Source organism: Cetorhinus maximus, chromosome 19 (genome assembly GCF_964194155.1).
Source record: "Cetorhinus maximus chromosome 19, sCetMax3.hap1.1, whole genome shotgun sequence".
NCBI classification, from domain to species: Eukaryota; Metazoa; Chordata; class Chondrichthyes; order Lamniformes; family Cetorhinidae; genus Cetorhinus; species Cetorhinus maximus.
This window is the reverse complement of record NC_135897.1, coordinates 61,003,460-61,015,645: the sequence shown is the minus strand read 5'-3', so window position 1 is coordinate 61,015,645 and position 12,186 is coordinate 61,003,460. Positions and strand designations below refer to the sequence as shown.

Below are 12,186 nucleotides of genomic sequence, written 5' to 3'. Positions count from 1 at the left end.
TGAACCATTGACTTTTAACCTTTGGCAGAGTTCCTCTTTTTATTTTATTATTTCCATACTGTATGTTAATACGCTTTGCTTTTTTATTCAACATGTCTGGTTTTATAATAAACTATTAAGTTTGTTGTTTATTGAAAGAAGCCTGGTCAAAGTCTCTTTTTATTCTCTTTTATATTATGTTAACAGTAGCAAAAGTAAATGATCGGCCATTTTGGTGAGTGAATCAAACTTTTAAACTAATGATACGACCTGTGGAGTAGTGGGGCTAGATCAACTGCGCACTCCTCCCATCCCAGTCGTAACATGCCTCACCTTTTTTTAAAAATTCATGTTTAATATTGCGCGAAAACTTATCTTTCTGAAATTTGCTCATCAGTCCCTGGAGTGGGGAAAAAAAATTGAAATTGAAATGTGAACCCCCCCCCCCCCAAGCAAAGAGGTTGGACAAGCCTGCCCCAGATTGTTAGTGCAGGCCTCTGGACGTGTAATATGTATTAATCTGATATTGGATTCTAGTACTAGATCAGCTCACAGGAGCTCAAAGCAGGAACAGTGACCAAAGAACAACGGTCTCACTACCACTGCAACAGGTTCAGATTATCAAACTCTACTTGTCAATGCTTCATAATTAGAGGAATATCATTTAGTAGCAATTTCCTGACTATGGGTGCTGTCAGGTGAACAATTTTCCTTGTTTACAATTTACAGCTGTAGTTAGTAGCATTTGACTTTACAATTCAGAAGCAAGCAAATATTTTAGTCAACAAGCAGTTGCAGACATTAACAATATAATCTTGTGAAAACAGCAATACATTTTTAAATCAGTTTATAAATAGGTATAGAAGCTTGGCAATGCTCTGAACAGTCACAATTACTACTGTCTTTAGGAATAATGGAGCAACAACATTGAAAGCCATGTTAAATTATAAGTCATTACCTTTGGAATTCTGTCCATTTTCTTTCTAAAAGACAAGTTAAGGACCACTGCTTTTCCATCCAGTACTAATATGTTACAATTTTATAAGGCTTGAAAAACAAGTAACAACTCTGTTTTTTCCTGTTGCTACACCAAACAGTAAACTTTGTGCTATCCAACACTATACCAGCTGGAGTTCTCTAGTAACTAGAATTTCTGACCAATCATTTTCAGTGTTCAGATAGTGCATTCTTTTAAAATAACTAATAATAATAGATTGTAAATCTGCAGAAGTTGTTCTTAGGCTTTACATCAAAATTATTAAATTATTGGGTCAGTTTTGGTTAGTGTACTCTGAACAAAGATATACCGCAACTTGAATTGTGTCCTGAGTAATGTGACTTGCCGTTAACCAGCATTTTTGAATAACTGGCACCTCCCATTCTGCATACTGTATTGTGTGGAAAAACTGTCCACAAAGTTGTGTGATTGATCTTCTATATCCGTGTGCTACCCCATTTTCTTTACAGGTTACCTCCAATACCAATGCGGTCAGAGGCATCTTATGAGAGGGTGTCTCAGCCTGCTCATACTTAATTGTTTGTGAAAGTATGTCAATTCCATCCTTAGTACCTTCCTTTCTGTTCTGAGGAGAAATTGCATTGAAATTCCCAATTGTCCCTTCTTTTCCCTGGCTACTTGCCTTCCTTTCACCTTCCCATCCTCTATCCTTCTCAGGTTTAAGGGGGATTACGGAAAAAGGGTTTAGATTTATGGACCAGTTCATAATCGTCAGCTATCTCCACTGCCTATCTAGCTGTTTTAACCTTCTGATCTTCAACATGGGTTCTAACTACAAGAGGAAGTGAATCTTTAAATTCTTCCTAGAGAATTAGTTCCCTAAGAGCTTCATATATCATCTCTACCTTTAATGCCCATATCCAACGGTAAAAATTACTTTGCTTTACCCTCTCAAACTCAATATAGGTTTGCCCAGGCTGTTTCCTTATATTCTGAAATTTCTGTCTGTATGCCTCATACACACTCAGAATAGCCTTTTTTACTGCACCATAGTCCACTGATACCTCTTTTGAAAGTGAAGCATAAACCTCATGAGGTCTACCAATAAACCTACTCCGTAAGAGCAATGTCCAGGTTTCTTTTGGCCACTTCATTTGCCTAGCCACCTTCTCAAATGAGATAAAGAATGCCTCTACATCCCTTTCCTCAAACTTTGGGAGAGCTTGGACAAACTTAACATCTTACCACTAGGTTGTGGGTTGAAGATTTTTTCATCATCAGAACTTTCCCCAGCATCTGGGGCAGCTTTTTTAACTTCCAGCCTCCTAAGCTGGTATTTCCTTTCTTTATCCTTCTCCCTCACCTGAAATTCCAGTTCCAGCTTCCTTTCTTTCTCCTGCTTTTCTGCTTGCTCCCTTTGAAATGCTCTTTCTCTTTCCATTTCTTTTTCCTTTGCCTCTAGCCTTTTCAATTTCAATTCTTTTTCTTTCCCTTTTTTCTCCAATTCAAGATTTTTCAGTTCCTTGGCTTGTTCAAGTTGCTTCATTTGCAACTGGATCTTAGCTAACTGAATTGACTCACCCCCTGGAGAACGTGGTCTCTCTGTTATCCCTTCCAGTTTCAAATGCTGTGCTATTATCTAAACTATGTCTGCTTTCCTCGCCCCTTCAGGTAATTCTAACTTCAGCTTGTCCACCAATTCAATTAGCTTACTCTTGGTTAATTTCTGTAAACCAGTCAAGGCTACATCCTCCATCTATAAAAAGTCTTAGCAACCTCCAATGTCATTTTGAATTCCAACTCGTATAATACCTCACAGCAACTCCAATTCCTATGTCCAGAGCCTCTTTACCTCCACGTGCTCGTTTTATAAGGATTCACAGATCTCACCAATGTTCAAGGATTTCCAATCCCACCTCATAATCGATAATCCTGGACCAATTACTATTCTGTGTCCAACCACCCGCTGTCCACATTTCAAATCCCGGACAAGCCCCCACTTTGTTATGATCCCAGCTGAGGTTACCCCTGGACAAGTCTGATCCCAGAGTGGAGCCCAACTTGATAGGTCCTAACTTTTATTGTTTGTTTAGATACGTGGAGAGTAGCTACAGAACAGAGTCACAGGAGCCAGCTGATGAACTTTTAACAAAAGAATAAAACATTTATTCAACAAGAAAAGATTAACTATGTTACACTACTCCTTCACCCACAACTATACCTTTACAGATATATATGTATAGACTTGTAAGGATAACACAAGTTACAAAGCTCTCTTATACGCTAATGTCCATAGTAAGTACACAGTCTATGTACCAATAGGCATCCTGTGGTCAGACACATCACACTCTGAAACCAAGTGACCGATGCCACCTCAACCAGATGCTATGAATCTCTTATCTCTTATGGAACTCTCCTTCCGGTGTTCCTCTGCCCTGAGTCACCACATGCATTCAAGCAGTCTTCCACGCACTCTCTTTCACCAACTCAGCCGTCAACAGTATCACTGGTTCACATACCCATAGCAAAGAGTTCCACATCTTCAGTTGTCTCTTTGGGCCTTCTTGCTTCTTGCAAGCTGTTCTCACTTTAAATCTGCTTTCTGCAGTTTTTGTCTCATTAAATCTGAAGCTTGGAGTCCTTCTCTCTGCCCCTCACACTTAACTTTACTTAACAGGACATTTTCCAAGCTCCTTCCCTTCCTTTGACTAGGAAGTCATCTTGGAACTTTCTCTTGTTCCATTCCCCTGGATTCTAGAGTCTTTCTTTAGCTCTGTCCCTTTTAGGTGGCTTTTGTTTGGCAGCTATCTTCCAAACTAGCTGAACTCCAACGGCTTCCAAGACAAACTGCTGTTTCTCTTCTTGTGTGTCTGTGGGAGGACCTGCCTCTCTGGACCCCTGTTGCTAGGCAACAGCCCAATTCTTCTACCCTTGTGTTTATCTTCTCTTTAGGAGTCAATAAACCTCATTGGAAATGCAAGCCCTTTTAAAGTGAAACTAAAACTCAATTTGACCTTTCTTAATACACAGACACAGAAATACAAATCAAACTTAAACTTTAAAGCTAAAACTCATTCCTAACACCTACAAACACCAATATAACTTACTTAAACTGTCTCTATTTCCTAACGCTTTTGATACACATCAAATGATGTAAAATCAGTTACATTTTTCAGTAGTCAGCATCATCTTGCAAAGAAAAAAAAATTGTCTAATCTCTGCTCTTGCTCAAGCTTATGAATTTTGTAATTGTACCCTTAAACTCTGTGCTTACCGTCCAGGCTAAATAGCCTGTTTATTTAATTTATCTATACCTGTTATAGTATTTTAAAAGCCTGCTTTATGTTTCCTCTCTGCCTTCTTTACCCAAGCAAAATTAAGTAAATCCTTTATAATAACTTAGTCACCCAAGGCCTTGCCGCTCATCTCTGAACAGTTTCCAATGCATCTATTTTGGTTGTCAAGTGCGGTGGCCAAAATTGCATTCTCCAGAACTGGCCTCAACAGTGAGCTACATGTCATTATAACTTAAGCTGGCTTCTAGTCTATTGTGCTCCGGATGCATCATAGTCCTGATTGCCTTATTGACAACTGTTTCCCTCTAGGTAGTGTTTTTGATAACTATATCCAAGAAAGAAGATTTACAATGTAAGGCAATGCATCATATCTATTCAGTATTCATATATTTTTTGCTAGTATATTGGTTGAAACTGATCAATGAATAGTAATAATGGGAAATTGGAAGAGCAGTCCAACTGAGGAACTCTACTTGTACGTTTGTCTTTCTACTGGCCTGCTGATCTTTAGTCATTGATACAGTAAGGAAAGTCACCGATTATACTTTAGCAGTTTCTACCTCCTCCTCCTCCTTCCTCTCCATATGCACACCTTTTCAGAACTAAATACCAGCCACAGGAATTATAAGTTTCACTGAAGATTAAGATGTAGAAAAAAAGGATACAAATAAAGACATCAGCTTTGGGACATTGATCACTTTCAAACTTGCAGACAGAAATTTTTGCAGTCTCATTTTCAACTCAGGAGACCATGAATCCTAAAGAGCAAAATCAGATTAACAGAAATGATTATAAGAATAAAAGAGCAAGACAAAAACAGCCTTTATTTATAAACCTTTCGTGGTAGAATCTAAAAAATACATAAACTTGGCAACAAAATGGCAATTATTGCAAGATACTCTTGCACTTAATGAATGAAATTGACGAGGGTTGTTAGAGATGTAATACGCCCCTCTCACTTTCCAGCATTTGCTGAATAGGCTCTGTTCAGAGCTGGTGGAAAGTGGAAGCTCAGATACCTGATATTTTATCACATACTTGCTTTCAACAATAATATATCCATTGTTGTCTGCCATTTTGAACTACTAATCTTAGTTACTTATGCATATTCAGGTACTTTCACTCAACAGAAAGTTGGATAGGAACTAATACAGTTCTAAAATCAAAGTTTATAAAGCATAATACTAAGTTCCTGTGTAGCGAGATAGATTACCCAGCTATTGGGATTTTCTTTCATTCTTTGAATGACATGCATCCTCCACACACAGCAGGATTACAGCCTAGCTTGATAGATTCATGGGAAACCATGTGTTGAGCAGGTTTATTTAAATGACACCACAACATTGCAGGCAAATGGTGCTCCAAGCACTTTCCATCTCCAAATTCCTGCACTGCAGGAATTCACCAAGGCTCCTTCGACAGCACCTTCCAAATCCACGACCACTACCATCTAGAAGGACAAGGGCGGCAGATAGATGGGAACACCACCACCTGGAAGTTCCACTCATCATCCAGGCTTGGAAATATATCACCGTTCCTTCACTGTCGCTGGGTCAAAATTCTGGGACTCCCTTCCTAACAGCAATGTGGATGTACCTACACCACATGGACTGCAACGGTTCAAGAAGGCAGCTCACCACCACCTTCTCAAGAGCAATTAGGGATGGGCAATAAATGCTGGCCCAGCCAGCGAATTCCACACCCCATGAATGAATTTTAAAAAGTTGTTGCTAAATCAAGGGACATAGGAACAGGAGAAAGCCATTCAGCCCGTTGAGCCTGCTCCACCATTCAATACGATCATGGCTAATCGAGCACTTCAATGCTTTTTACCCACACTATCCCCATAACCCTTTGCATTATTGTTAATTAGAAATCTATCAATCTCTACCTTAAACATACTCAATGACTGAGCTTCCGTGGCCCTCTGGGGTAGAGAATTCCAAAGATTCACAACCTTCTGAGTAAAGAAATTTCTGCTCATCTCAGTCCTAAGAGGCTGCCCCCTTATTCTGAAATTGTGTCCCCTGGTTCTAGACTCTCCCGCCAGGGGAAACATCTTACCTGCATCTACCCTGTCTACTCCTTTAAGTATTTTGTAGGTTTCAATGAGATCACCTCTCATTCTTTGAAACAGGCCCAGTTCCCCCAATCTGTCTTCATAAGATAGTCCCGTCATGCCTAGAACAAGTCTGGTGAACCTTCGTTGCACTCCCTCTATGGCAATAATATCTTTTCAGGGGTTAGGGGACCAAAACTGCACACACTACTCCAGGTGCGGTTTAACCAAGCTTCTATACAATTGAAGCAAGACTTCACTTACTCCTGTACTCAAATCCCCTTACAATAAAGGCTAACATGCCATCAGCTTTCCTAATTGCCTACTGCACCTGCATGTCAGCTTTCAGTGACTAATGGATAAGGACACCCAGGTCCCTTTGTACATCTACACTTTCTAATCTCTCGCCATTTAGGAAATACTCTGCACATCTGTTCCTTCTACCAAAGCGGATAATCTCACACTTTTCCGCACTATATTCCATCTGCCATGTTCTTGCCCACTGACTAAGTCTATCCAAATCCTCCTGTAGCCGCTTTACATTTTCCTCACAACACACATTCCCGCCTAGCTTTGTATCACCCGTGAACTTGGAAAGGACATGTACTATTGCGCCAATTTACTTTGACCTGAAACTAAACTGAAACTACCTTCTACTAACTCAACCCAAAAAAATTGTACTGCCACTGGGTCTACAAGAATAGATGAATGGGATGGTGTGCTGAGGATGTAAATCATTTAAAGAATGAAGACAACCAGATTTTTTCTATTCTACATCCTCCAGAAGCCAACAAAGTACACATTTAGGAGCAGGGGCTTGCTGAGAGGCCATAGCGCCAGGACAAATTATATTTATGTTCTGTAGTGAAGTATATACAGTAATGTTCAGCAAATGTGTGAGATTCGCTCCATGTGCTAACTTTGAATATTCTAAAGATTGGACTCTGATAGGTGTCAGGAAGCAGATGTGGAATGAATGGAATATCCTTCAACCCAGCTTCCTCAGTTCTCTGCTAAGAAAACAGCAGTATCCCATTCCATAAGCACATTCCATTATCCAACTGGCTATCTGCTGCTTAATCACTAGTTTTGTACTGGATCTTTGCATCATCTTTGCATCGCACAAAACAAATAACTTCCTAAATTGCAGTGTGAAAAAGACATCATTAACTTAAGGCCCTGCAGGCTACAGTGGGTATGATGATCCAACTCTGACCTCAGTAGTGATGAAAAGAACAATAGAAGAGCAATTTCTTGACTACCTTTATCATCTGAATAACATTATCTTACTTGTGTGTTTTGATCACCCAATACAGATTCAAGTGGTTACAATACCATGTCTGGGCAACAAATATTTTATAAATAGATTCTGAACATTAATGATCATGAACGAACACTTAACTGTTCATCATATTTAAATTTTCTGCCAGATTTTGGACATACTTGTTAACTATAATGGCACCAATTCTATTTTAATGCATTGTAGTGCCAATGCAGGTACACCTCAGTTAAATAAAGGTAAATTTCTAACTTGTATTTTAGCATTTTTGCTTGCAAATGCCAGTTTGTTTCTGCCTGCTTTATTGCGCTTTTAATGGTTATCTAAACAGAAGGGGACTGGTTGCCATATGACCTAAAGAGCATATATTTTCTTTCTTCTGCATATCTGTATTGAAAAGTGTAGCACAATATTTTTTTCAGATTGTCATCCAGTGCCAGGTACTGTTGACAGCTTCCACAGAACCTGACTAGAGAAAACAAAAACTCAGAAAAGTTGGTTTAAACACTGGCATATTTGATACCCTAAGGTCTGTGCAATCTAACCTACTCCTGCAGAGAAACTCAAGGATTGATCCCAAACTCTTGTGATGACAGGCGCAAAGTAAGGAACAAAGAACTGTTATTTGGGGAAAAATGAACTGGTGCAATGGCATAGGGCTTTACACAGTACAGGAGTAGGAGATCAAGCGCAGTAAGCCTGTCATATGTATGCTCACATGGAAATGACTACGTGTTGTTGCAAATTGGTAGTTTTATTAGAACCTACCAAGCTAGTCTACAATGTATAAAGGCAGAACTACTTAGAAGGAACAATAGGCAGAATTTAATGTTGGCGGTGCAAATTCCGGCATCAGACCCAGAAATGAGTAGCATTGCCATGTGGGGTGGTAGAAGCAGTTAGCCGTGGGGTCCAGCAGCACAACTGGGTACAGTGTGTTAACTCGATCCTCCTCCACACCTCTAGGGTGAGTCTGAATGAATGACGAGTGTGCTGTGGCTGCCAGGTGGGCAAAACGCGATGTGTCTCAATGTGGAGAAGAAATGGCAAGGCGGGCAAAAGAATAATATGCCCCGGCAATAGCTGCCTTGTGAGAATGGCTGCATGTAGCTGAGAGGAGTCTGCCTCCCAGTGCCAGCATCCTTCAAGTCACAGGAGAGTGGACATATCAACAAGACATCTAGGAGGAGTCATCATGTGCCTGAGGGATGCCAAGCAAGGAGGAGACTAGTTGATCACTATCTGGAGATTCACTTTCTCCTTCTGCCTGCAGGAGGAAAGGGCCCATAACACGACAGAGCAGGCGAAGGCAGGTGGAGGTGTACCAGACTTGCAAACCCTGACAACTGCTGAGATGGAGATTCTCGGCCTGGCTGGGTAGCAGGGCAGCCGGGCCATCAATGATGGAGAGCTCAGAGTGATACGCAGAGAGTGAGGAGGTCTCAAGCTTGGTTTCCACCTCTGGGCAGAAAGGAGGTACATGGCAGGCAAGGTCATAAGTAATGGGAAGGCCTAAGCCCTAATTGAGTTCTCCCCTCCTGGTATCTGCACTCTGGAGGGACAGATTGCTGCTTCCATAGGGATACTGCAGTACACCTCTGAGGAGGAGGATTTCCAAGCTTCAGGGGATGCAGCATCACAACATTCCCTCGTGTCTACCACCAGAGCAGATACATTCACCTTGATGGGTATGCACTCCTAACTCAATCTGGGGTTCACAAGCTGGTGAGCACCTCACAGACATGCAGGAACAACTAGCAGGTGTGACAGCCAAAGGCCCTGACAGTCAGAGGTATGTTGGAGGCCAAGCGCAGGCCAACGACAGGCCTCTGGTGTCAGCTACACTGAATTTACTGGAGCTACAGCAAAGAACAGGAGAACATCTGGCGGAGTTGCCAGAAGCTATACATGGTCATGTGTGGATGATGGAGGAGTCCATTCAGGCCATGAGTTCCACCATTTTTTATACGTGTGAGCAAATGGCTTCCTCCATGGGGCGGTTGACAAACGTCATGGAGAGCCAGATTCAGCAGACCTCTCGGTGACTGCAGACCAGCATACCATCACTTTGGCCATGAGCTCTCAGCCTCAGTAGCCATTCTCCTCTGGGTGCCCTCCATCTCCGGTAGACTGGGAGGTGCCATTGTGACAGAAGTAAAATGTGTTATGAGCAATGAGAATCACCCCTTGTCTCAGTATTACTGTTGGATGCTTTCAGGGAAAAGGATGCAATCTCTCAGATGCAGTACAAATAGGTTCCTGAAGGTGCTCTGAGGGATGATAGCCGCTCCTCAGTCCCTTTGTCTGTCGCCAGACCACCTCCAGTAGACAAGGTCACAATGGAGGCTTCTTCACTTGTGCAAGAGCTCCTCTGTGCCTGCCAGGGCCCTCCAGGCCTCAGGCATCCAGAGGATGGCCAGCAAGACAATCTCAGGCCACGGGGCATCGCTTTCAGCAGTCTGCCTCCACCTCAGCTGCGGATACAGGAGCCACACTCGAGTACATTCGGAAATGCATCAGGAAGAGCACTTAGATGCACGAGGGAAGCACGGATGTTTAAAACCTTGATTGGTCTTTGTGCTTCATTAAATGGTGTAGGTGCATTTTTATTCCTGTGTCCTTTATTCAGCGGCTGGTGGCTTCTGAATGGCTCTGTGAACCCTTAGGCCGTCATCTACCTGTTTGTAGGAATGTAAGCAGAGAACCATCCCCATGTATTGGACACTGGGCTTGGTGAGGCTGCTAATTAATACGTCTGATAATATGTGGGTGAGACTTGGTCTGTTGGTGAGGTGCAGCAACCAGCTCAGGAACCTCATTCCTGCTGGAAGCAACTTTGAATTAGGTTGTAATGACCCTCTCTAATGTGTATCTCCAAGGCTCTGATTTCTGGTGCAGGCAGTGGATGTTGCTCTCCTGCCTCCTCCTCCACATCCTTCTTTTCAGAAAGGAGTCAATCTCCTCCATGTCCTCTGGTTGAGAGGGTGAGGTTGTGCAGAGTGCAGCAGCCAACAATCATTCTGGAAACCCTCACTGGATCATATTGCAGAGTTCCTCCAAAAAGGTCCAGGCAACGGAACTGCATCTTGAGCAGGCCTACAGCCTGTTTGATTGGAGCCCAGGTCGACTTATGGCAGGCATTGCACCACTCCTTGGCTTAGGTGCAAGGGTCCCTCACCAACGAACTGGCATCAGTAGCTATGTCTTGAGAGGACACCCCTTGTCACCAAGGATCCATGTCGGGAGCCATGCGCAAGGCCAGAACAAGTGTAGCACCTGGAAATGTAGGGCTAGATATGCATCATGAGTTTTCCCCGGGAAACGGGCACACACCTACAAGACTCGCTTCTGGTGATTGCATAACAGCTCAACATTTATGGGTTAGAAACCCTTCCTGCTGTTGAGATTGCAGGCTGGTCTGATGGAGCTTTGATGCCTCATGTGTGCAAACTATTATACCCTGCACACCTGAAAAGCCTGCAATGGCCCTGAAGCCAACAGACCTCTCAGCCTGTCCCTGAGGGCCAGTGCAGTATCGCACAAACTCTCCTAATCTGCATTGATCGCCTCTGTAATGCAACTGCCTGGGATATCCTACATACATCCCCAGTGGACCCTTGGAAGGACTCAGAAGCGTAGAAGTTCAGCTCTGCAGTCATTTTGAGTGCCATTGTCATTGGGTGCCCGCCCAGGCCCATTGGTCGCAGGCACCCTACAGGATCACACAGAGGGTGGTGACTGACTCCCTTGAGAGGTAGCCTTCTTTGGCAATGGTGCTCCAACATCTACAGGTAATTCATTCAACTTCGTAACACTCTGAGATGCGGCATGACCCATCTTCATTCTCTCTCCTCTGCCATTCCCCATGGCATCCCGGTGCCAGCTGTCCAGCCAGAAGACTGTATCGCTTGCTGCTCCAGTAATGGTGGCTCTGGGGTCTGGTGCACCATTCCTCTGTGCCTCTCGTCCACTGATCGTGGGTCCAGGAGGGCCTTTGGGCATCCCCTTCACTGGCTGCAGCCCTTACATCGGATGACCAGCAGTTGCCCCATAGCTCCTCAGACCTGCCCCTCTCATTCACACCTCTGCCCCTCAGCTCCGAGCTGCTCCTCATATTCACAGCTCTGCCCCTCAGAGCTGCCACTTTCATCCACAGCTCTGACCCTCAGCTCCTCAGAGTTGCCCACCCCCTTCACAGTTCTGCCTCTCAGAGCTTCCCCTCTTCTTCACAGTTCTGCCCCTCAGAGCTGCCCCTCTCCTTCACAGTTCTGCCCTCAGAGCTGCCCACTTCCTTCACAGTTCCTCCCCTCAGCTCCTCAAAGCTGTCCCTCTCCTTTGCATATTCACTGGCCTTCTCCCCCTTTCAGTTTGCACTCCAATGGAAGGCAGCTCCTGAATGCCTCACCTTCTCCTCAGTGTCTGAGACTCCGCCTGAAAACCACCACCTTTGAATGGTCAGGGATCTGACGTGATCACCATTTAATTCCAGTCATGTTAATTTGACTTACTGGCCTTTTTAACAAGTTCAAACACCTTCCCGCTGCCTTCAAACAACCTCGCCACCTCCCCGTCGCCCACATAATTTGGCTTGAATTCCCAACGTCAGGCCTCCAAT

At 43.4% G+C, this 12,186-nt stretch overlaps 1 protein-coding gene across 6 annotated transcripts in view; it reads right to left on the bottom strand.

Annotated features, from left to right (window-relative positions):
- The window catches only part of armc9 (armadillo repeat containing 9), a 117,142-nt gene that overhangs the window by 82,106 nt on the left and 22,850 nt on the right, over window positions 1-12,186 (bottom strand). For all 6 annotated transcript variants that reach the window (XR_013579608.1, XM_078563920.1, XM_078563923.1 and 3 more), the window contains exons 6-7: window positions 4,899-4,991; window positions 938-962 (exon numbers count right to left, since the gene is read on the bottom strand). Coding sequence is in view for 5 of the 6 variants with exons in the window: in XM_078563920.1 (XP_078420046.1) it covers window positions 938-962; window positions 4,899-4,991 (118 nt within the window). In the remaining variant the exon portion in view is untranslated. The remainder of the gene's footprint in view (window positions 1-937; window positions 963-4,898; window positions 4,992-12,186) is intronic.